At 37.6% G+C, this 25150-nt stretch overlaps 1 protein-coding gene across 1 annotated transcript in view; it reads right to left on the bottom strand.

The window, feature by feature from the left end:
• Positions 1 to 1038: 1038 nt before the first annotated feature.
• NUDCD1 (NudC domain containing 1) overlaps positions 1039 to 25150 on the bottom strand; it is a 72122-nt gene continuing 48010 nt past the window's right edge. Inside the window, exons 7-10 of the mRNA XM_004607665.2 lie at positions 22196 to 22340; positions 17308 to 17433; positions 11695 to 11854; positions 1039 to 9451 (exon numbers count right to left, since the gene is read on the bottom strand). Coding sequence (XP_004607722.2) covers positions 9159 to 9451; positions 11695 to 11854; positions 17308 to 17433; positions 22196 to 22340 — 724 coding nt within the window. The 3' untranslated portion in view covers positions 1039 to 9158. The remainder of the gene's footprint in view (positions 9452 to 11694; positions 11855 to 17307; positions 17434 to 22195; positions 22341 to 25150) is intronic.

The following is a 25150-nucleotide window of genomic DNA, read 5'->3' as shown; positions in this document are numbered from 1 at the left end:
TCATCATTTTTATTTGTATTTATCTTGTAAGAGATAGTGAGCATTTTTTCCCTGTGCTGTGTCCACTTACATACTTGTTGGGGAGGTTTATGTGTTCAGATACTTGCTCCACTGTTCAGTTGGTTACTTTTTTGTGTTTTTTGAGTTCCTTATGTATTTTTGGATATTGATGTTAGGTGTATGGTTTACATTATCTTTTCCCATTTGATAGAACATCTTTTTTTTTGGGGGGGGAGTTCTTTGCAGTGCCAGGGATCCAACCTACGGAGGGTGTCGCATATGCAATGCATATACTCTACCACTGAGCTGCATTCTTGGTCCCTGTCTTTTTATTTTGTTCGAACTTTGCAGAATCTGAGCTTGATGTATCGTTTCTTTCTGCTTTTCCTTCCCTTGCCTTTGTACACACAAAGATCCCCAAAGTCAATGTCAAGAGCATATTACCAGTTTTCTTCTACATACAAAACAGTCTTTAATCCATTTGTATTAACTTTTGTGCATAAGACAGTAACCTAACACTACTTAGGCAACTCCTTTCTTCACTTCACTTTTGGGTTGTAAATTTGCTGTCCATATATATGGGTTTATTTCTGGTCTGCCAATTCTATACCCCTAAAGTACGTGCTGATTCTGTTTCAGTACCATGTTGTAGCTTACATGCTTATAGTTTTGTAGTATAATGTGAAGTCAGGGAGAGCCATGCCTCCATTTCAGTTCTTTCCCCCCCAACTCTGGCCTTCTTTTGGCAAATTCTTTTACAGTTCCATGAAAATTATAGCACTTTGTTCTATTTCTGTGAAAATGCATTTGATGCTTTGGTAGGTATTGCATTATCTATATTAAAAGATGTTGGACAGATTCTTTCTGTTTGTGTCTTCTACTTATTTCACCATACGTTAATTTTCTACAAACAAGTCTTTTACCACTTGTGTTAAGTTTGTTTCCAGATAATTTTTTTGACATGACTGTAAATGGCAGTTTTCTAATTTCTCTTTCAGTTTATTGGTTATGTATAGAGACACAACAGATACGTGTACATGAATTTGTAGCCTGTTGTCAGATTGCATTAATTTATTGAAAATTTGAAGACCAAAAATACTGAAATGAAGTCTTCCAAAGACAAAAGCACAGAACCACCTCACTTGTAATTTTTACTAAATTTTTAAAGAATATCTAATGCTAATTCTTCTTAAACTCTTATAAAGAATTAAAATGGAAATACATCCAAATGTTTTAAGCCTACCATTATCCTAATAAACCAGACAATAACAAAAAGAAATCTATAGACTAATTTCTCTGAACGAACATATATGTAAAACTTCTCAATAAAATCTTATCAAACTGAATCTAAAATACATGAACAAGATCATATACAATAACCAAGTGGGATTTATTTCAAGGATGTATGACTCAACATATACAAGTCAATATATCACATCAACAAAAGGATAAAAATCATGATATCAACAATCTATATTGAAAAATATTGTTAATATGGCAATAAAATAAAAAGCATTCCAAATCAGAAAAATAAAACTATCACTATTTGTGTATTTTGATAATATACATATAAAACACTAAACTCCACTAATCAAACTATTTGAAAGAAAAAGGTGCTTTTTTGAGGAGAGTCAGTAAATATTATTTGAAGACAAAAATATCTGGCTTTAAAAAATTTATTAAATGAGTATTTTGGAAGCTACTTATAGCCAATTTAACCTCATTAACAGTAAAATCTTAGGATTAGTTTCAATGTCAGGAGTTTCACATTTAATGTTTCATCCTGGAATTGTCTTTCTTGACCAATCAGTTTAGTCAAAAAGAGAAACTGGTGACTCACCTTCAAAATCCAAGAATAGATCTAGCATGAGGTAGAATGGATGATATAAACAAGATTCATTTTCCCTTTCAGAGCCTTTTGCTCTCTTCCTTTGGCCGCATATTTTGAGAGATTCTCCCTCTATCATAATGACAATTTTGGTTGTTTGTATACTTGCAGTGGAAAGTCTACTTGCAGGTGTGAGAAGTCTTTGTTCCTCAAATCAGCAAATGTTCATTATAAATCACTGGTACCCAATATACATAGATGGGTTGGGTGTAAATTAGTGACATCTCTATGATCAGGAAAATGAAAAGGACCTATTGGATTAGGTCATAGTGAAAGGATGGAATCAGCAACACCCAAAAAGATTGTAATTCACTGCATCATCATTGTTGACTTTATGGCATGCATGTTGTTGTTATTATTATTTCTCATAAAAAGCTGCAACCATTATGTCAAGCTTTAAAAATTTTTTTCAAGATACTGGTACTACTGAAAAAAAAAATAGGCTGTGATGATTATACAGCAAAGCATGGTATGGTTTTTAAAAGATATTATAGAAAGACAATACAATAAAATTTGATATGGTTTTAGAAAACAACAAAGGAAAATACATACCAGATAGTTCAAAATTATTTAAAAAAATATAGTGATACAATATTATGTCAGTAGAAACATTTATAAAATTCAATAAACTCAGAGAAATAATTAGAATCGAGTAGTCATTTATATAAACCTCCAAGTTTCAATGATAAAATTTGACTAAATTATTCATAAAATTTGACTTAACATGACCACAATTAAGATGGCTATATCTGTTTTCTCCAAAGTATTTCCTTATAACCCTTATAATACCTCATTTTCAATACCTTCCACTCAGGCAATTGCGAGAATTGATCACCCTAACAAAAACCCCAAGAATGGGATACACCCCTAAGAATGGGAAACTATCAGGACTTTATAATTTAAAGGTGCCTTCTGATTGGCTATGTAAAAAAGCCCAGCCTCTGCTGTTCACCTACTGGATGGTCACAAGCTAACTATCCTTAGTTTAACTATCCTTAATGTCTGTCAACGGACAATGACTTCATCTATTTGGGAGCCTGGTGTGCAATGAGGAAGCAACAAGTATTGAATAAGCTCTGGGATGACTGCCCAGGTGACCCTAAAGTTAAGATAGTTTGTCTCCTGATGTGTTTATCTCATTCTCTGTGACAGACCCCCAGGATGGAGGTCAAAGGTGACAATCTGGCATTTAAAAGGCAACCATTAATATTTCCTATCATATAGACTTGTTGGCACTTTCTAGAAATACTGTTTTTTGGGGGAGGGGGCACACTCGTACTTAGGGGCTGTATCTGGCTCTGTAATCCAAAAACTGAACTGGGGTCTGTTGCATGTAACATTTAAATGCCTGACCTCCTGTACTTTCAGGATCCTATCAGGATCCTGTCCTAAACAGAAGTATAGTATGCACTTTGACTACTTGCAGCATATTTTGCTATTCACCCATCTTGGTGTGTATAGATATGTATGTGTGTATACATACACACATATGTATATATAAATGTGTGTATATATATGCATATATATACACACAAACACATTTTTGAGCAACAATCTATCACAAAGTGATAGCCTCTTTTCAGGCTATTAAAAAGAATGTTATACACAAGTTTTTGTGAGATTGTGAACTTTCATTTATATTGAGAATAGGTAAGCAGAAGGAATGGATCATATACATTTTTATTTAAAATGAGATATAACTACCAAACATTTCCAGAGTGCTTCGATCATTTTATATTCCCAGTGGCTGAGAGTTCAGTTGCTCATTATAGCCAAGACTTGATATGAAGTCTTATATTGAAGCATTTTAAACATTGTTTGCTTTCATTTGTAATTTCATTTAATTATGCTGAACATCTTTTTACTGCTTATTTAAAATGCACTTAAAGCTCTAGTAGACCATTTGTTTCCCAATGGCTCATTAAAAATTTATTCAATTATTATTGTTTTAGAGGTTCTTTGTGTATATATATATATATACATATATATTCTAGTTAGTCTATATTCTATACTAGTTCTTTATTAGAAGTGGGAATTGCAAAAGATCTTTTTAAGTTTGTGATTTATCTTCCATTATTCTAAGGCCTCCAAAAACATAATTTCTTAATTCTGATGGTTTATCAATGTACTCTTAAATAGATCTTGCTCTTTATGTCACAAGCAAGAAATTTATACCTTAATCTAGGGATGTATAAATTTTGTTATTTTTTTGTTTTAACAAGTTTCATCTTGAGGTTTTATATTTAGATCTTTGGTTCATTTAAATTTTGGTAAAAAGCCATTAGCTTCCTTTGGGTGCTTTAAGAAATTACCGCAAATTTGGTGACATTAAACAAATCTATACTACTAGTATGTTCTGTATAACATAGATCTGAGGCCGAAAGTCCAAAGTTAAGGTGATATCACTCTTTGCATACCCTACTAGACAGCCTGTTCCTCTGCTTTTCTAGCTTCTTCTAGTGTCAGCCAGCATAATTGGTAGTTTCTGAGTTTTTGAACAAAGACATAAATTCAATCCCTGCCTTCAGCTTGATGTCGCTTTTCCTACCTTTATAATCTTCCCATTGCCTTATACACTATAACAGGGTTAAAGTATAACTAGACCAATCCATCCCACAGTGGGTGATACCACCAACCCTCCTCCACTGGAACTACCAAGAGATAACAGTAGTTGCCAGTGCAATGGTATGAAGAGGAGGGAGACTTTACTCACTTTAGATAAACTTCTAGAGATGTTCTGAGTAACCTTATTTTTCTGAATGGGGGCGACTGGTCAAATAAATTTGGAAACCTCAGATATATATACAGCATAGATTCTCTATGTGAAGTCCATTTACTGTTCTTAACTATGTGGTAACTTATAGATTCCCAAAGATTAGGACCTTTGGGCAAACACGAAGGTAAACCTAATTAATTCAATTGTTCCCATGGCATTTGTAGAAAATAGTCTCCTTTATTTGTCTAAAATCAGTTATGACTAAATGTCTTATATCTGGACCATTCTGTTCTATGGATCTATTTCTGTTCCATGGATCTATTTGTCTTTTTTGATGCCAATAACACATTGTTTTCAGTACTGTACCTTTGTAATGAGCATTTAGCCTAGTTTGCAAGAAACAGCTTTCTAATTGGTATTGCAGGTTCTTTTATTGCTGTATTTTTGCTCCCCCATCGTGCGAGGACTGACTGTTCTGAGTCTATAAATTTGACAGGACACATTTTATAATAACTCTTCTGAGTCATCAATACAATGCTATTGCAAATGCCTCTTGTGTTTGTAATATCAGTTATTCTTGCTAGCTAACTTTCTATAAAAAATTCTGTTATACTTTATATTCATTTTTTAATCCTTTATTACCAGATTTTGCCTTTTCCATCAAAAATTTTATCCAATAAAATTTTGTGTTTTGACGTTGTTTCCTGCAACTTTAGTAAAACTAACTTAAAGTTCTAGTAGCTTGTTTTAAATTGAATTCCAAAGATTTTCTACATAAATGGACAACCTAGGAGTAAAGACAGTTTTCTTTCATTCCCAATCTGGATGTCTTATTTTTTCGAGAACAATGTTGATTAGAAACAGTGACTGCAGACATCCTGGCCCTGTCCCTGATCCTATAAGGGAAATCACCTAGTCGTCCCTCATCATACATTGTATTTTACTGTAGATATCCTGTTTTTGGAAAGGTGGGGGAAGGAATATGCCTCTGGATGAAGTGTATAGTGGATGAAAGTGCTAGACAAAGTGTTTGTCTACTGTTGAGATGCTTCAGAAAGAACCTAAGCAGAAGGTAGGCAAACTAGTCAGTCGCTAATGGGAAGGGCCAAGGAAAGGATAAGATAGATGAAGAAAGACGACCTTAAAATGGTTAAACAATGCTCTGAATGGTGTCTAATGATCACAGCAATGTACATAGAGGGGCGATTATACATAATTATATAATTATATCACTGTATATGAGAATACCAAATGTTTGATTTGTGATTATCTATAAAGAAAAATAATAATGACTAAGTTTTGTAAGGCTAAAAAGAAAGTAAAATCAAGTACTGTCCTAGTCTGCCAATCTGGAAAAATATTTTAATTGCATTTTGACACTAAAAGTATCTTATTAGATAAATATAGTTAAACAATAAAAATCAGGCAGAATGATGTGTAGAGGTAATAAATGAGAAGTTAAGCTTTTCTAAAATTAGATGAAATAATAAGTAAAAACAGTCAAGGTAAAAGTACTTATCTAGAACTCAATATAACCTGAAACAGTATTTAAATAAGGTAGTTTAATTTTATCAGAAAACAAATACACAATTATTATTATCAGAAGAAAATGCATATAATCTCAAGGTTGAAAAGGTTCCTTACAACCTAAAAACATAATGGAAAGATTAATGAATTTGATTAGTGCAAAACAAAAATATTTTAATAACCAGGTTCTATTAGCAGTGACATAAGAAATGCAACAATATACTTAGGAATGTAAAATTGGTGCGGGCTAGAATCTAGAATATACAAAAAGCTGTTAATTTTTAAAAAGTAGACAACTATACTACAGAAAAACAGGCAAAAAATACGAAGTCAATTCAAGAAAAAAAAAAGATGGTCAACATTTTAAAGGATGCCTGCCTGGTCTCAAAGATAATAAGGAAAACCAGTGAAAATTTTAAACATCTTATAAATTTAAAATGAAATTTAAAACATTAAGTTTTGGTCAGAATATTGGAAAATGGAAACTCCTCTACAATAATGCAAATATGTCCTCCAAAATCCCAGCAGGACTGTGGTCCCCAGCCTCCCCGTCTCCCCGTCTGTGTCTCTGTTGGGGAGCCCTGGGGAGGTGGGGAGGCGGGGAGACGGCTCAGGGCCACTGAATGAACACACGTGTCCAGCAGCAGCAGCAGCAGCCCCTGAGGATCTTTTTTGTGTTTACATAATTAAGTTTTGGTCAGAACACTGGAAGATGGAAACTCCTCTACAATAACACAAGCATGTCCTCCAAAGTCCCAGCAGCACTACACAAAACAAGATGCAGTCAGAGAAATGTAAGAACGTACATGATTACAATGTCTACAATAAAAATTTGGATGAATTTAAATGACCCGCACTTGGGGAAAACGGAATTACAGTTCTTCCATGTCACAATGCAATGTATTTTTATATATTTCCTAAGAATATTTATGATCTTTGAGGAAGATTTTAAATTATATTAAAGATTTAGTTAATCATTTCTTCCTTTGGAGGGGGAGTGCTGTACTTCTCACTGCTGTGCGGCCTGCTCAGGCTCCTGCCTAGTAGAGATGCCTGGCAGTGTCCAGGGACCACTTAGGGCACTCAGGATCACACCTGGGCAGCTCTATGCAAGGCAAGTGTTTTATTTCCTGAACTATTTCTCTGATCCTGCAACACCATTCAAAGTATCTTGTTTCAAAGGAAACTAAAACGATCTAACAATATCAGTCACTCAACTTTTGTCTCAACCTATGTTCATAATTTCAAGTATGTGATATGTACTGGCTTTCCTAATACCAAGTCAATACTGTTGGGACTACAAGTGTCACAAACAATTCTTAACATTTTGAGAAATGCCTTTTATCTCTAGGACACCGCGTTCTGACACAATGTTTTAGAACATACATGTAGTTCCCGTATTTTTCACCCTTTTCTGTCCCATAAACTTGTTCTTAATTCTACTGCTAGTATTTTGGGAAGTAAAATTGCTTTTACCCAGGAAAGTCTAGAGAAATATGAGAAGGACAGAAAAGTCTTGGTAAAATTTAATTCAGTCAATAGTCAGGCAAGATGGGCAAGACAACATAGGAGCAAATATTTTCTCTTATCTCTTTTTATTTTTCTTACATTAAGGTCTCAGCTTTCTCGTTAAATTATTACTATGCGAACTTGAGTTATTTTTTGTTTTCTTTTCCTTTTTTAAAATTTCTGGGCAATATGTAGTGGTGCTCAGGAGACTACGCCATGACAGAGGCAGAACCGGGGGTCCTACATGCCTGACCAGCCCTCTGAGCTACCTCCCTAGCCTGTAAACTTGAGTTTTATATAAACATAATTCCAAGTAAGCACAAAAGAAATCCTAGGGAATAACAAAAAACTACAATTCATGGCACATATACTTTATATAAAAACAGGATATTTTCCAAACAGTAAGAACTATAAAGACAATGATTGTTAATGTGGCAGATTGCGGCACAAATGGCCCCCTGATAAATTCTACTTCCCGCTATCCATATTCTTCTGTACTGTTATTGCGTGATCGACTTGAGACCTAGCTAGGGGACTTGCTTTATTCAAAATAGATGAAAAATGATGGAAGCAGAGGTTTCCATTAATGCTCTCCTCCCCTTGTTGGGAATTAGCCCCGTTTATCTTAAAGAATGAGATGTGGGCAGAAAAAAGAGCCAAGTTTCCCGGTCATGACCAAAACTGTAAAGTATCCTTGTTTTAAATCCCTGACTTTTGGGGTGCCCAATTGTGTAGCAATGGGTAAGAGCTAGACTTTGTGGAAGAGCAACTGGATCAAAGTCAGAGAATAGTAAGAAGAAAGGTGCCTGCCACAGAGGCAAAAATAAAAAAATAAAATAATAGGAAAAAGAGAAACTGGATCAAGATTCGTTGGGAGAAATATGTAGGTTCCTGCATATTGTAACACGAGATCTGCCATTCCTCTGGTACTTCCCCTTCCTCAACTCTTCAGTCCATTATAAGAAAGTATTTATTTATTTATTTATTTATTTATTTATTTATTTATGCTTTTGGGGTCACACAAGAACTACTCCTGGCAGTGCTCGGGGAACCATATGAGATGCTAGGGATTGAACCCGGGTCGGCCGTGTGCAATGCAATGCCCTACCTGTTGTATTATCCCTCGGACCCCATAAGAATGTATTTAAAACTAAACATGTAATTGTTACACAGAACATAGAAACTGTATCAATAAACAAAGAGCACACCATAAATATTTTAATTTTTAAACACTAAACATCTTTCATAAAAAAGATGAAGTTCGAGCCATTTTTAAAAACATACTTGCTAACACTATTTTTACAGGAACATTTTTTTTTCCTAAATTTGTCAGTTCCTTCTGTAGTTTTTATACTCACAATTTCTTTCATATATTTCTAAGTTTCCTTTAAAAAATAAAATTCATGTAAGGTATTTTCTTAACACATGAAAACTCCATCAGTTACAGTATAAACTGTCCAGCTTTCCAGTTACCACTGAATACACTTCCAGTCTAAAGAAGCCAACATGTTCAAGTAATTAATTCTCTGTATTTATCTTTATTAAAAAGATGTTTTTGGTAGTGAGAACAAATAATCTCTCATTTGTTGCTTGAAAGCCTAAAATAGGATCATTGGTTTCCAGGCTTGCTACCTGTTGCTTAGCAACCTGCCCCACTTGTCTGCCTTCCTTTCTGTTGTAAAGAACTGTGGACATGGGTGTGGGCTGGCGGTAGATGAACACCCGGCGTAGGCACTCACAAAGGGCTGCGTAAGAATAATTTGGAGCACAGGCAAAAAATTTTTTGTCTCTCTTTGATGCTTGGACATAGCCTGCCAAGAAAGGAGGAAGAAAAAGAAGAAAAACTAAGTATTAAGAAGAAACACTGTGATTTAACATGTTATGTTAATTTTTAACAACCTAAAGAAGCCTAATAAAATCTGTATTTACCCATATTCAACAATGTTGAGTTCTGAATCATTAATAACCAGTCACAATCTTTCCCAACTGGTGCAACAACATAATTTCTAACGAAGAAAATAGGGCTTCAACTCTTTCAGAAAACCTTCAACTCTTTTAGTAAAACTGTTTTTAAAGACAGTTCTGTATCATTTTCACAAAGAATAAAATAATGAAAATCTAAAATTAAGGATCTTTAAGTGGCTAATTTCATCAGTTATGGAATGGCATTATAGAGTATTTTTCTCCTAATCAAATAGAAAAATTTTATAGCATATCATTGTAAAGTCATTCCATGAGTACTTTCAATTTGCAGGTCCCATCCCTAAAGGTATTAATATGCACAATGTATTCTCTTTATATCTATTTTTGTGGGATTTTTATATGCCAGCATCTATATTTGTCTAGGTAATAGGATTTGTACTTCGGTTCCTCAATGTAGAAACTTGAGGCCACAATAGCTCAAAGAAAATCAAGTATCCAAAAATACTTAAATAGAACATCCTTTGAAAACTAAACTCTGAAGAAACTTAAGTATTTTAAAAGATACTCTTCTGCCCCATATCAAAGAGAACTGACACTCTGCCCCAAATAAACCAGATTAGAGACAAAAGAAGAGAAATTACAACAGACCCCTCAGAAAATCAAGGTATCATGAATGGTTACTATGAGCAACTTTACACTGTTAAAAGCTGGAGAACCTAGAAGATATGGGCAGATTCCTAGAATCATGTAACCTCCCAAAACTGAGTGAGGAGAAAATAGAAATCAGGTGAGCAGATCAATCTCAGCAAGGAATCAGCAACTGAGACTCTTCCCAAGAACAAAAGCCTTGGACCAGACAGATTTGCAATAAAAATGCATAATTTAACTTTCTGCCCATTAAACTTTTAAGGAACCTTTCAATAATAATGCATTAACTGTGGCTAATTTACACAAAAACTCCTCCAATATGAATGTATTTTGCATTAAAATCAATCGCAGGTTTATGAACTGTTGCACTGTTGTCCCACTGTTCATCGATTTGCTCGAGTGGATAAAGTCTCCATTGTGAGACTTGTTGTTACTGTTTTGGGCATACTGAATACACCAAGAGTAGCTTGCCAGGGTCTGCTGTGCAGGTGGGATACTCTCAGTAGCTTGCCAGGCTCTCTGAGAGGGACGGAAGAATCAAACCTGGGTTGGCTGTGTGCAAGGCAAATGTCCTACCCGCTGTACTATCATTCCAGTCCGACATCTGAGATTAATCAGTTATAATTCTTTGCTAAATAGCTCTAGAAATTTTAGTTACCAAAAGTCTCAGAGAACAAATAAAACACTGGTAGGATGTTTTGCAACCAATTTTATGAATGAGTTTAGCTTAAAAAGTTTCAAGTCCTAATGGGCCAGCGAGATAGTACAGCAGGTAGGGGCTTGCCTAGTACATGGTAGACCCAAGTTTAATTCCTGGCATCCCATATGGTTCCCTGCACACTGCCAGGAGTAATTCCTGAGTGCACAGCCAACAGTAGGGTCTGTGCCTATCATTGGGAGTGGTCCAAAATCCAAAACAACAACAACATAAAAACTTCAAGTCCCAGTTTTGAAGCTGGCATTTTTTCCCACTTAGCCTACAGCATAACTTTTTTTTCACCTGATCCCTAATTTCCCTGTGTTTTCATTAGAATGTATCTCTTTGCACTTCAGTTCTATAAACAAGGTCTCCTAATGGATCTCATCTTGAGGACTCTGATGTTATTTTTGAAGATCACACTGAAGAAATTGGAATACAAATTCCATGCAATTATTATCAAATAACCTGTTCATACCCTAGTACTGCATACTAACTGGAATAAACTAATGGCTGATGAGAATTATTAAAATGGTTAGGTAACCATTTTGTTTTATATTCTGTTGGTCTTCTGTGCCAGAAGCAAAACAGATTGGTCCTATTGCTCCAAAAGTACTAACATGCATCAACTTTAGTACAAGCAGCTAAATTATAGCACAAATCAATACAAATATAATTAGAACAACTCAAGGTTTTTAAAAAGCCAAAAAACAAAAAAGAGAAATGAATAAAAAGACAGTTTCTGTTTCTGAGCCAGTGGAAAACGCTGTCAGGGAGATGCTTTACCTAAAGCGTTGAAAGTTGCGATGTGCTCCCACATGTCCTCTTGCTGGCTGGAGCGCGGCTGCCAGAGGAGACCGTCCACATCGTGGCGCAGACAGAAACACGGCATCTCTTTAGGGTCCACAACAACAGAGAAAAGGTACTGGTTGCTTCCGAGACTCACCTAAAACCAGGAATGTCAAAAACGCAATAGTTCACTCACGATACCGAGTTAGGAATGAGGATGGTGAGAAACACACACAGCACTCTTATCGCAGGGGAGACACAGATCACTGCTCTGTCCATTTATAAAGCAAAGGGCATATAAGTGACTTGCCGGAGGTCAGGCTGCTGGTAAGTGACGGGCTGCGCTATAGACCAAGTACATGTTCTTAGCTGTGTTATTAAACTGCCTCCCAACTTTCAAACATGGTATAAAGTTTAGCAAGCAGTACAAAGGATGGGCTCTACGAGCAGACTATTTTCCAAACCACAGAATATGAAGTTTACAAAATGATAAAATAATAACATTAATAATTACCAGGGGCAGGACTTATGTGCTGATATGTTTTAGTTATTAGTCTCAGTAGCCCAACAGAGCAGTTATGACCTACACTTCATTAAGTGAAAACAGACTTGAAGAGCTTAAGAATTTTGTTCAGGCTACATAGCAAAATCACGGTTCTGGGATTCAAATTCAGGTATGTCTGTTACCAAATTTTTTACTTTGGTATGCTACTGAAATTAAATAGTGAGTATCAAGGTCAAGAATGTTTATTATGTTAATAACTGATATTGTAGTATTTATGGCTAAAGGCATGCATTTTAATGTAAAAATCAGGGTAAGACCCATGACTGGATTTGATTAAAATGCTATCTTTAAAGGAGACTAACTGCAGTGATATTGTTTATTAGATGTTAGCTGTTAACATCAGAAGTAAGAATGCAAAGCAGACTAGTACTAACAAAAAGCATCTCAAGTGTAGACAGCATAAGATATGCATAGTACTTGATCAATGCTGAGCTGATTCCATGAGTTAGGGGCAGCAGGAAGAAAGTGGAAGTAAGAGGCGCCCTCCCTACAGTCAACACGGAGAGCTGTGAGGAGGCTCTCCAACCGAAGGACTCATTGCAAAGCTGTTCCGGGACAGGCGGCTGGTGGCATGAGAATCCAGAGACAGAGAAATCGAATTTCACATCTCCCTGAGCCTGTGGGGCCCGATTCTGAATAGGGCCAGAGCTATTATTCCACAGAAGAAAGGGGATGAGCAATACACAAACCACAGACGACCTCTTCATTCCCTTGGCTTTTGATCGTAACTGCCAAAGTGAGGTTCCCTTTCAAAATCGCCAGACTGCTAAGAACCAAACAGTGGTCTCCAGTGGGAGATGAGTAAGGCCAAGAGGGTCAACTATATGGTGACGAAAGGAACTGGGAATTCTCTGGTGTGTGTAATGCAATAAGCATATATAGATGTTGATTTGAAATGTGAAAAAACAAATCTATATACTATCGTAAGCCACAGTCACTTAAATTTTATAAACAATGGAAAAAAAGGACTGAAATAGGCACTTTACAGATTTACTACAGTTTCACAATCCTTATAAGAGCTATTGTCTGTAAGGGGGACAGGGCAGACACAAAACTTCCTGGAGATTAGCTATTTAATGAAGGCAAACCTAGACAGAGAATAACACAGGCATGAACTGTGTGGACCAAGACAGGACTGCTGTGTTCCTTGCCGGAGCCTGAACTAAAGCTATAAGAATGTCCTTTCCCTGAGGGTTAACTGCAAATACATTTTCCCCAGGATGCAAAAAACCTCTTGAATGAGGTTCCTAAGATCCTAGTTTTCTAACTTGCTATGTGGCAGAACTATTATTTATTTTATTATATATTTCTAGCAGCTGTGACAAGAATAGCAAACTATCCTGGAGCTTGTCCCAAACTGTCTTATTCTACTTCATTATAAATATCAGGCCAGAAGGAAAACAAATGTCATGAAGAATCTCATTGATGAAGAGAAGACTAAATTCAAGGAGACTGAGGGTTTGAAACTGTGAAGAAACTGGGGTGGAGGAGGGGAATGTGTAGGATGTGGAGGGAAGGGTGGCAGGGAGAGGTGAGGTGCGGAGGGGAGGGGAGGGCCAAGCCCAGCAGCACTCACGGGCTATAGCAGAAGTTCTTAGAGGGCCCCATGGTTCCAGGGATCCCCTGGGGGATCTTCCGTGTATATCATGCTCTCCAGTCCTTAGGCTACACGGGCCCATTAGTCCCAGGATACTACAAAGAGGAACTAGGTAACAACTGCACAAATGGGAACTATGGCACCAGAAGGCCAACCAGAAAAAGATTTTGAGCCATCTCCCCTGGCCCTGTGAAGAAATCTGAAGAATCAAGAAATATAAGACACAACTAAAATTATCTTTTAGAAGAGAAGAAAGAAACTGAAGACTACCTCAATTTGATCCATAAATTAGGTGACAGGAGTAACTGATGACACCTTCTATTTTACTCTTACTGTCTTCTTAAAAGAATATATAGAATACATGTCTTTTCTACTACCTTTCATGACTTTAACCTAGAGATTTCCTGTCCTCATAAACTGTTTAAGATGCAAGTACTATTTTCTGCTGATTTAATCTTTTCCTCCTCTCTCCTCTCTTCTTTTTCCTTCCTTCCTTCCTTCCTTCCTTCCTTCCTTCCTTCCTTCCTTCCTTCCTTCCTTCCTTCCTTCCTTCCTTCCTTCCTTTCCTTCCTTCCTTCCTTCCTTCCTTCCTTCCTTCCCTCCCTCCCTCCCTCCCTCCCTCCCTCCCTCCCTCCCTCCCTTCCTTCCTTCGCTACACCTATATGTGCTCAAGGCTTACTCCTGCCTCTGTGCTCAGAGATCACTCCTGGCTGACTTGGGAGACCATAAGGGGTGCAGGGAATCAAACCCCGGTTGGCCACACGCAAGGCAAACACCCAGCGTGCTGTACTATTGCTCTGGCCCCTGATCCAATCTTGTTTTTAAAAAGCAAAAGATAATTTCTTGGATCAGACACTAGTCAAATATAATTTAATATCAGAAAGTAGCCCATCCAACCTTTTCACAACTCAAGTATATATTTAATAGAACCCCCAAGGGACTAGTGTTAGATGAAAAGTGATGTGAAGCATTTTTCATATACCTCCTGGTCGTCTGTATTTCCTCTTTGAGGAAGCTTTTTTTTCATCTCAGTTTTGAATGGAGTTGACTATTTTCTTACTATTAAGTTTATAGATTTTCCAGTTTTTATTTAGGCACTAAGATTTATGATATTGTTATTTTAGGAGCTGTTACATCTAGGTACTGTCTCCTGATTTTTTTCAATTTTTTTAATACAAGAAAAGGTACTTGGCACAGATGTCAAAAAATGCTGTTGACAATGTTAGTTCCCCTTAGTAGTATTAAGTTGGACTGATCAGTCATTTACTGTTGATCACTGAGAAGCCCTAAATTAATGACAACTCTCAACTTCTGTATTCGAACAACTTAAAAATTAAAACTCCAGACTGGCCCACGAAACCCTCAGATGCTCACATGTGTAGAATTTAGCATGTGTAACACTAAGCCTCATCTGGCTGCCACAAAGGTGCAATGGAAGCTCTATTCCTGGAAACCTCTAAGTCTCTAGAGATAAGGTCTCACAGAACTAAGGAGAATATGCTAGATATTTCTTCCTATATTTACCAACCAGATGTCACTTCACTCCTCAGGGATTTATAGAAACTAGGTGTCATACTTGCAGGACTCCTCAGAGTCACACACAGAAGCATCAGTAGTAGAGAAGTGCAAATTTCTTGGGGTTTTTATGAAAGGATTTTCCCAAGATTTTTACAAGTCACACAAATCAGTGAGTCACATTAATACAAATTTGAAAGCTCTTCACATACACACAAAAAGGGGTCAGCAATAAAAAAACACTTTGAAACAAAACCAGTAACTTATGAAACAATTAGTAAGGATTTAACAAAATTAGTAAGGATCTTAAAAAACTAGACCATCCTTAGTCCCAGAGTACAGGCAGGAAAAAGAGTGGGGGGAGAGGGAGAGAGCAAGGGAGAGAGAGGGAGAGAGAGAGTATGTGCGTGTGTGTGTGTGTGTGTGTGTGTGTGTGTGTGTGTGTGTGTGTGTGTGTGTGTGTGTGTAGTGGGTGGGGGGGTAGTGGGGAAGATATATGACAAGAAACAGGAAAGGGAGGCAGGGGGCAAGGGGCAAGGGCATTCAGGTACATCAGTGATAGTACGATAGCACACCATGATGGCACAGTGGGTAGGGTGTTTGCCTGGCATGAGGCCAGCTGGGGTTTGATCCCCAGCATCCCATATGGTCCCAAGCACTGTCAGACATGATTCCTGAGTCACCCCTAAGCAACAATGGATGTGGCCAGGAAAAAAAAAAAAAAGGAATGACAGAGCTAAGTATCAAAACTAGAATTAACAACACTGAAGCCATGGGATCTAAACCTTAACAACCACTTACAAATGTGCCTGTCAAGGTGGCAGGCTGGGGTAAGGGCACAGGGAAGGGAAGTCAGGAACACTGTGGGAGTTGGCACCGGGACGGGATCAGCGCCATGACACTGCCTGTCTAAAACCAACTCTGTGTAACTCTGCTTATCACGGTGCTTTAGCAAAATAAATTTTAAAAACCTGAGAAGGCAGGTAAAGATGCACGATCTAAGTAGTAACTGCAAATGCTAAGAATGAGAATAGTACATATCAAATGTGTTACAAGGGGGAATAATGCAGTTTTAAATCTCCTGAGGTTTTAATCAAAGGATTTCCCAAGTTTTTAACAGTTTGCATAAATCAGTAAAACATTATTTTTTTTAAAAAAAAGGACTAAAATATATATATACACTTTTAAAAGGGCAACAGTAAAACAACGCTTTAAAACACGATCCTTTAACTTACAGATCAATTGATAAGAATCTTTTAAAAAGTCAAAGGGAAGATAAAGACTAGCAAACTAGGAAGTCACTGCAAACAGTGCAAATGAGAATCTAAGTGGAAAGCAATACGTCAGAGTCCAGGTGTATGGTACTTTAACTTTTGTAACTCTGTTAGTAAAGGCTATGCACCTCAAGTCTAGACACTCGGAGTTTAAACACTTTTGAAAACAGAAAAGGCTTCATGCAAAACAGCCATTTAAAAAAACTGGCATCATGAATAACAGAATTTTAGAGAGTGATTAAAGATGTACTTGTAGAGCAAATAGAAACACATACACACACTAAACACTGACAATGCTAAAGTAAAAACCAACCATTAAACCAGAGACTGAAATAACATGAAATGCTTCTTGTCATAATGTTGAATAAAAAAAGATGTCAAGTTAATATACATTGCAGGTTCACAACTGGATATTAAATACCTGTACAAAAAAAAAAAGTCAAACAAAAAGTACCAATAGACAGAAAGACAAAAACTTAACACTTTCATGTGTGGATGATGGTGAAATGAAGATATGCTATGTTAGGTAGGAATGACATCACAGAGAATACCGACCAAACAAATCAGCTTTGCAAAATACGTTTTTGGTCATTCAATGCTCTCATCTGAGTAAATTCTATTTAACTCACACAATTTTAGAAAAGCCATCAAGAACTTACCACATGGGTAGTTTTTAATGTACGACCATCAAATCTGCATAAACTGGAGCTCTCTTCAAAGAAAATATCACATTCTTCTAACTCTTGAGCATTACAAGGAGGTTTTTCTTTATCTGGATTTGGATTCTTAGACAAGGGGAAAAAAACAACATTAAGGAATGGATATTTTCTTGACTATAATTTTCTTGAATATAATCTAAACTTGAAACATTTATATATTAAAACAATAATTAAAATCTAGATTTCTAGGGGCAGTGAGATAGTACAGTGAGCAGAGTGATTGCCCTGCATGCAGCCAACCTGAGTTCAAGCCCGGCCTACCATACAGTCCCCTAAACATTGCCAGGGTGATCCCTAAGTTCAGAACCAGGAGTAAGTCCTGAGTACAGCCAGCTGTGGTCCAAACACCAAACGGAACCAAACCAAACCAAACCAAATAACCTAAATTTCTAATCCATGACCTATAAAATCCTACTAGAAACATGAAGTAGCAGAATGAATAATCAGCAGGAAAGGATACTAAGACATAAATTATTAATATGTTTCAAATGTTCAAAGATGTAAAAACAAACATGAACATACTGAGAAACACAAAAGATATAAAAATTCAATATTTGGGGTCGGAGAGATAGAACAGTAGGTAAGGCTTGAACACAACAGAGATCGACCCCTGGCACCCTATAGGGTCCCCCGAGCTCTGCCAGGAGTAATTCCGGAGAACAGAGTCAGAAATAAGGTCTGAACATCACCCGGTGTGGCTCAGAAACCTTAAACAAACAAAACAAAATCAGTATCTGAAATGGAAAAAATATTGAGATGGAACTGAGAACTGATTAATTACTGCAGAAGACCAGGTAGCTTAGAACCAAGTCAATACCTAAAACGAAGCACAGAGCGAACCATGCAAACAACATCACAGTGACTTCTGGGGCATTATCAAATGGCATACATACGAGTAAGAAGTGATTAAGAAAAATCCACAAATATCTGAAGAGAGGCCAGGGAAGCAGTCAATGCAGCTGAGCACATACCCACCACGTGCAAGGTGTTGAGTTTGGTTCCCTTCTCTGCAGTGTCCCAGAGCACCCAGGGTCCCTTGTAAAACTGACCAGGTTCCGGTGGGCCGAGAACCTCTGACCTAAACCAGTCTGAGTTCTGCCCCAGGAAATATATCCAGGAACAAAAATCATACTGTGAAATATATCCAGGAATAAAAACATACTGTGCAACTACTACACTATTCATGCAGTTTCATAAGATGTATGTAGAACTGAACGCTATGGCAGGAGAGTGTAAAATGACACCCGGAGTCCAAGAGGGTCTGCCCTATCAGATCTGTTCATGCCCCAGTACCCACATGTGTCGCTCTTCTCCGACATCAAAGAAACATCAAAGAAAGTAATAGTTGCTGCCACGGACTGACAAGGAAATGACAGCCAATGAGTTGGGATCAATATGCCCAGTGATTTGAAAAGGAATGTCCAGAAGAATGCAAAAGCTAGATATTTTCACTTCCTTCCCTTCTTTCCTCTTCCAGTTATCCCTGTTTTTGTTTTTTTGTTTGTTTGTTTGTTTTTTTACTTATTTTGGTTTGGAGGCCACAACAGGGATTACTCCTGGCTCTGCACTCAGTAACTACTCTTGGCAGTCCTTGAGGAACCTTAAGGGATGCTGGGAATCCAACCCAGGTTGGCCATGTGCAAGGCAAGTGCCCTACCCGCTGTATTTTCTCCGGCCCTCAGAGATATGTTAAAGATGGCAGAACAAAAATTAAAATTACAGGACTTACTTTCAAGGCAATCAGTACTCAACAGGACAAGATCACAGAAGTATAGGAATGGGAGAGAAAAATCTTTGCTATTCTCTAAGAACTATAGATTTGCAAGTCATTAGAAAAAGTATCTGCTTCAAATCTATCTGTAATTAAATTAAAATAGGCTGAAAATACGAGGGACCAGTTAAAGTGGTATTTAAATAAAAGTGCATTATATTAAATGCTTTCATTAGAATAAAGAGACCAAAATTAACTATCCAAGCTTTCATCTTCAAAACCAGAGCAGAATAAATTTAAAGGAAAAAGAAGAAGAAAATAGTCAATATAATGGTATGGATGAATAAAATTGAAAACTGAAAATAAATAAAAATGCCTAAAATAGTCGTATGTTAAGGAAATTAAACTCATAAAGAAAAATTTTTCCCAGGAAGGTTAGAGTGATATTACAGTGGATAGGGAGCTTGCCTTGAATGTAGCAGAGCTGGGCTCAATCCCTGGCACTATATATATAGTCCCCAAAGCCTGATGGATCCTTTAACACAGAGCCAGGAATAAGTTCTGAGCACCAAAGGTATTTCCCATAAACAAAACAAACAAAAAAACTTTCCCAGGAGGGAAACATAGTCTACAAGTAAAGGCACATACTTTTCATGTGACCAAGCTAGTTTGATCCTTGGCACATGATATCTCAGCATCATCAGGTGCAGCCTAGAGACCCCAAATCACCAGGAAAGGTACCCAGGACAACTAAGCATCACCTGGGAGTCCCCTACCTTCCAATCAAAAATCTTTCCCAAGAAAGAAAACTGCAGTTCAGAGAATGTCACTGGAAAAACTCAACAAAGATTTAATGAAGAAATAATTCCATGATCTAATGAAGAAATTATTAAATTTATAAATTTAACAACTTAATGAAGAAGTAAGACTACACACTCTTTTCCAGAAATAAAGGAGGGAGGCAAATCCTTACACATTGTATAAAGGCAGCCTGACCCTGCCCAAAGAACTGAGGGTGGGTAAAGGGGATGCAAATGGCAGAGACAAACAAAACTATACATCAAAATTCCTCCACACAGAAGCAAGCCTCTTCAAAAAAACATGAGCAAACTCAAATTATTAATATGTGAAATAGAATGCTATAATACAACTACTGGGCTTATCAATCACAAGTGATGAAAATGCATCAAAATTTCAGTTTCCAAGATAAGCACTCTCAGCACACTTAGAAGTTAGATAAAAGCTATTATAATTAGACCGAGCTATCATACTTAACCGTGAAATATACTTTTCCCCATGATCACAAGAAAAGAATGTCAATTTTCATTAGTCATTTCTATTTCACAGTGCACCCTAATCAAGGATGTTCAACAAGAAAAAAAGTATAAAGACTTGAAAACCACAAACTACCTGCAGATGCAGATGTCAAAATTCTGTTCGTAAGATAATCTGCTATTACATGCCCAGAGCTCTGTCATTAAGTAAGTGCTTAATGTCTGAACTAACCTACAGCAATGCAGCGTGACGGCTATAACAAGATGTCAGAAAATGAAGTTTGTTGCCTAATAAATAAATTCCAGTAACTTCTGAAATTTTCAATTATTGCTGGCAAATCTGAAATTTGATTTATACATTTAGCTATAATTTTCTTTTGACTCATCATCATCATCATCATCATCATCATCCTGTTGATTGTTGAATTTCTCAAGCAGTCTCAGTAACGTCTCCATTCCTCCAAGCCCTGAGATTTTTAGAAGCCTCTCTCTACTCGTCCTTCCAAGGATGCTGTACTGGAGGCTCTTACAGAGTCAGGGGAATGAGACCCAGCTTGTCACTGGTTTTGGCATATTTAATACACCATGAGGACCTTGTGAGGCTCTCCCACGTGGGCAGGAAACTCCCAGTAGTTTGCTGGGTTCTCCCATAGGGAGAAGTAGGCTATAAGATATTGTGAGACTGCTTTGCAACCGAGAGCTTGCTTTTAAGTCTCTGGATGCTGGCCGTTGACAGGATTACATGGCAGCTGGGGGGCAGTCCCTGGGTGTGACCGCCTAGTTACTGGGAAATGGGAAATCTGGGCTGAGAAGGCCCAGTCCCGATCCGAGCAGGCTTGGAGGTCTCAGCCCCGGGTCCCACACACCTGGGTTCCTCTGCTGGTACCTTCATGGTGAGGCTCGTCCAAACGTGTGGAGAGGGACCTTGAGCATGGCTGTGGCTAGGCTCCGGAGGTCTTCGGCTGCCATGAGCTCTGCTCAGGGTGGGGAGGGAAGCTGGAGCCCATCCCCTCTGAGGAGGCCCCGGGGAAGACAACCAGGAGCGTGGGCAACTTAGTTGGTGGAGCGATTCTATTTGAACTAAGATTTTTTATTTTCAATATTCTAGTTTTCCCCACTAAGGATAAATGTTTGCTGTGGCTTGTGGTAAATGGCATTGACTGTATTAAGGAAAGTTCTTTCAATTCCCATTTTGCTGAATTCTTATAATGAATGGATGCTGGACTTTGGATATTCCAATACTTCCCTCTGCCTTAGAATGCAACTAACCCTGCGGTACAAATAATTCTTTAAATCATCTTCCCAATATGTCCTAATTCCAATGGCAGTTTGCCAGACATTTCATATTGTGCTGTTACCTTAGGTGGATTAACATATAAAACTAAAATTCGGGTGCGCCGATGTATTTATATAGCTTCTTCAAATTATCTTAGAGTTCACTGAGTTGGAACATCAGAATCTCAAAATCTCAGAATTCAACTGTGTTGTCACTGTAATCATTAAACTACTCTGTCAATCAAAAATAATTGCACCACATGACACAGTATGTATACATCCTATTACAATCTAAGATTGGCTAGAAAACTGAAACGCTAAAATAGAATAATCAAGGTTAGACTGCAAAAATCAATGTTTTCCCTTCCAGCTCTGGCCAGTCATGTATGCAGCACACAGCTGAGAGAAGCTCACACACACAGCATGTACAGAAGGTGACAATTTCATGTCAGATGTGAACACCGCTCGGTTGTGGTTTCTTCTAGAAAAAGTGAAATAATGTTTGAAAAGTCTCATATAACAGACTTGTGGATGCTTGACCAGCCACATCGCGCCTGAAGTTCCTTACCAGCTCCTCAGAAGTCAAATGCATCAGGCGTTCTGCTATGGCAGCGCACTGGGCTGAGTCTCTCAGCATCTGCCCTTGTTTATCTCCAACGATGAGCTCTGGCCACGTCAGTCCTTCATTCTTCTTAATCAAAGAAATCTCTAAGCTAGAAATAGAAGTGAGGAATGAGATTTTTACATTTGACAATGATAGAAATTCCATAATAGGAAACAGAAAACTCTTCCAGAGAAATGATCTCACTCCCAGCTGAGCTCCAAGACCTGCATATCCGTGACCTGGGGGTGTGTTCCCGTGTTACTCTCTTTAAAAACGTCTTGAAGATTAAGATTCAAACTTCATGAAGTGAAAGTGAAGAGCGGACAGGCGACGGAACCACCATGCGAAATGGCTTAAAAAATATTCACTGAATTTAAATCATCTTGCCTACACTCACATATAATAAAAAAAAAACCCTTTCCACTTAAAAATAAAATGATCCCACTGGCATCCAAATGAGAGTTTACCAAGACTCAAGTTTGTTTTAGATTTGCAGATGCTGGGTAACTTACAATTCTAAGTCAATCATTTAGAGTTAATAAACAGGAAAGCATCACTAGAAATGCTTTGTCAAAAGGCACAATGAGGGGAGTGACTGAACAGTCCAGGTGTGTGGTATGCTACTGAGCCAAAGTAAACAAAAGTAGGAGCAGCATGGATCTATGAGCTATTTCACAGATTCAGGGGAAAGGTGGTAGTGATGGTTAGGGAAGAAAAGCATGAACAATTAGAGAAGCATTTAGCTGAAGATACCTTTCTGTCTGTGGAGCCAAAACTTCCTTCATTTTCACAAACTAGTAACTGCAATATATGAATATTAATCTAAAGCTTAGGTCTCCCAGGATTCTCAGACGGCCAGGCCTGCGGTTTGATGTGAGGGTCCAAGGATGAGGTGCTCTCGGGCTCTGTGGGGCCAGGATTACCTGGGTTACCCCAACGGTGGTCAGGGGCCTCCAGGGATGCACTGGCCCGATCTAGAGCACCATGAGGTAGCAGAGATCAAACTAGGATGGCTGCATGCAAGACAGACATCTTAACCCCAAAAGATCTCTACAGTCTCTTTTTTTTTTTTTTTTTTTTTTTTTTTTTTTTGCTTTTTGGGTCACACCCAGCAATGCACAGGGGTTACTCCTGGTTCTACACTCAGGAATTACCCCTGGCGGTGCTCAGGGGACCATATGGGATGCTGGGATTCGAACCTGGGTCAGCCTGGGTTGGCCGCGTGCAAGGCAAGCGCCCTACCCGCTGTGCTATTGCTCCAGCCCCTCTACAGTCTCTTGACTGTATTACTGATTCGGCTATTAAAGAAGTGTAGCAACAGAAAAAAATTAACATCAGAAATATAAACAGATTAATGCAGTCTCTGTTGAATTATGTTAGATTTAATTTCATAGTCACTTAAGTCATTAAACACAATCTCCAAATACACACAAAAAGGACGTTGTAGAGGCACCTGAAATTCTGGACTACTGCATCAGGTGAGACGTCTGCTGAATCTGGGCAGACTACGGGCACAGGGAGTTGCCCAGGTGCCTCGTGAAAAAGCAAAACCCAAGCAAACTATATGAGAGCAAAATAGAAGAAAACTATTTGCTATAATAGAAGAAAACTAGGGATGAGGGTAACCATGATATGGCCAGGCCATGGTGCCAGGTACCATGATTAGTATGTGTGTGCCACACTAACCCGTGCCCCGGAACATACGGACAAACAACTGCCAAGAGCCACAGGAATGATTATTGCTAATTATCAAGCAGAACGTGCAAACTTATCCGCTATTGTTTTCCAAAGCTGTTATCACCGCTTCATGAATTATAGTATTTTAAATTTTTCTGGAACCATTTATCTTGAGACTGTACAAAATAGTATCTTCGATAACTTGAATTCTTATCATTAGTGTTGAAAATTGCCACCACAATCAATAGTGTCCAGATTTAGCTGTATTTTCTAAGGAGAAAGTTAAAAGCTGATCGTGCTGATGACAAAGATAATGTAGTAGCTTATAAAGTTCCATGTTTACCACAGACCAAGTGTTTTTTTCAGCACTATACAAGTTCTTAACAAATTTACTACTCAGTAAAACCACACAGAGTAAGCAGCAGCAGCATCTCCATTTTACAAGGAAGAGAAAAAGCACAAAGAGGATAAATAACTTGCCAGGGTCATAAGCTAGTAAGGCAGTCTGGCTCCAAGTCCGTGTTCTTCACTACTCACTATTCTGCCTCTCTACAAAAATATACGTGAAGAATTATTAAAGAACATTTATTTACCCTATGACCAGAAGTACAAACACTGTTCTTAGTTGCTACCTAATGAAGATAAAGTGATCAATCTCAGATATAAGGAATTTCTAAACCACCAATAAACATCTAGTACATAAATGCACCTATAAAAAATTTTAATACAACTGGTTTCTACATTTTAAAACTAGTATAATAACTATCAATCATTCAATCAAAAAGAAATGTAAACCCACAAACTATAGTCTATTTAATATATGCTTGAGAGGGAACACTTGAAAATGAGATATTTAGTAAACTGAGGACATAAAATCATGCGTTTCAGCCATGGATTCCACCCATACATGCCAATCACAAATCACTGGAGTTATCCTTTGTGACATAAAATAGTAAACACTTCAAAACAATAGGAAGATAAGAGTGGTCCATATTTTTGTATAAAATGCTGAAACTATTTACATAAAATAAATTTTCTCTCAAACATTTGCTGGATTGGGATACTACTTAATATTTTTATATTAAGTACTATCCCAATATTTAATAATATTGTTTGGGGAGTGACAAACAATATAAATATTTTTGTTTGGCTGTGCTAAGGGCTTCCTCCTGGCTCTGCCCTCAGGAATTACTCCTGGCAGCACTTGGGGGATCAAGCCCTAGTAGCCCACATGCAAGGCAG

The sequence above is a fragment of the Sorex araneus genome, chromosome 2 (genome assembly GCF_027595985.1).
Source record: "Sorex araneus isolate mSorAra2 chromosome 2, mSorAra2.pri, whole genome shotgun sequence".
NCBI classification, from domain to species: domain Eukaryota; kingdom Metazoa; phylum Chordata; class Mammalia; order Eulipotyphla; family Soricidae; genus Sorex; species Sorex araneus.
The sequence above is the reverse complement of the archived record's forward strand: the minus strand, read 5'-3'. Positions and strand labels throughout refer to the sequence as shown.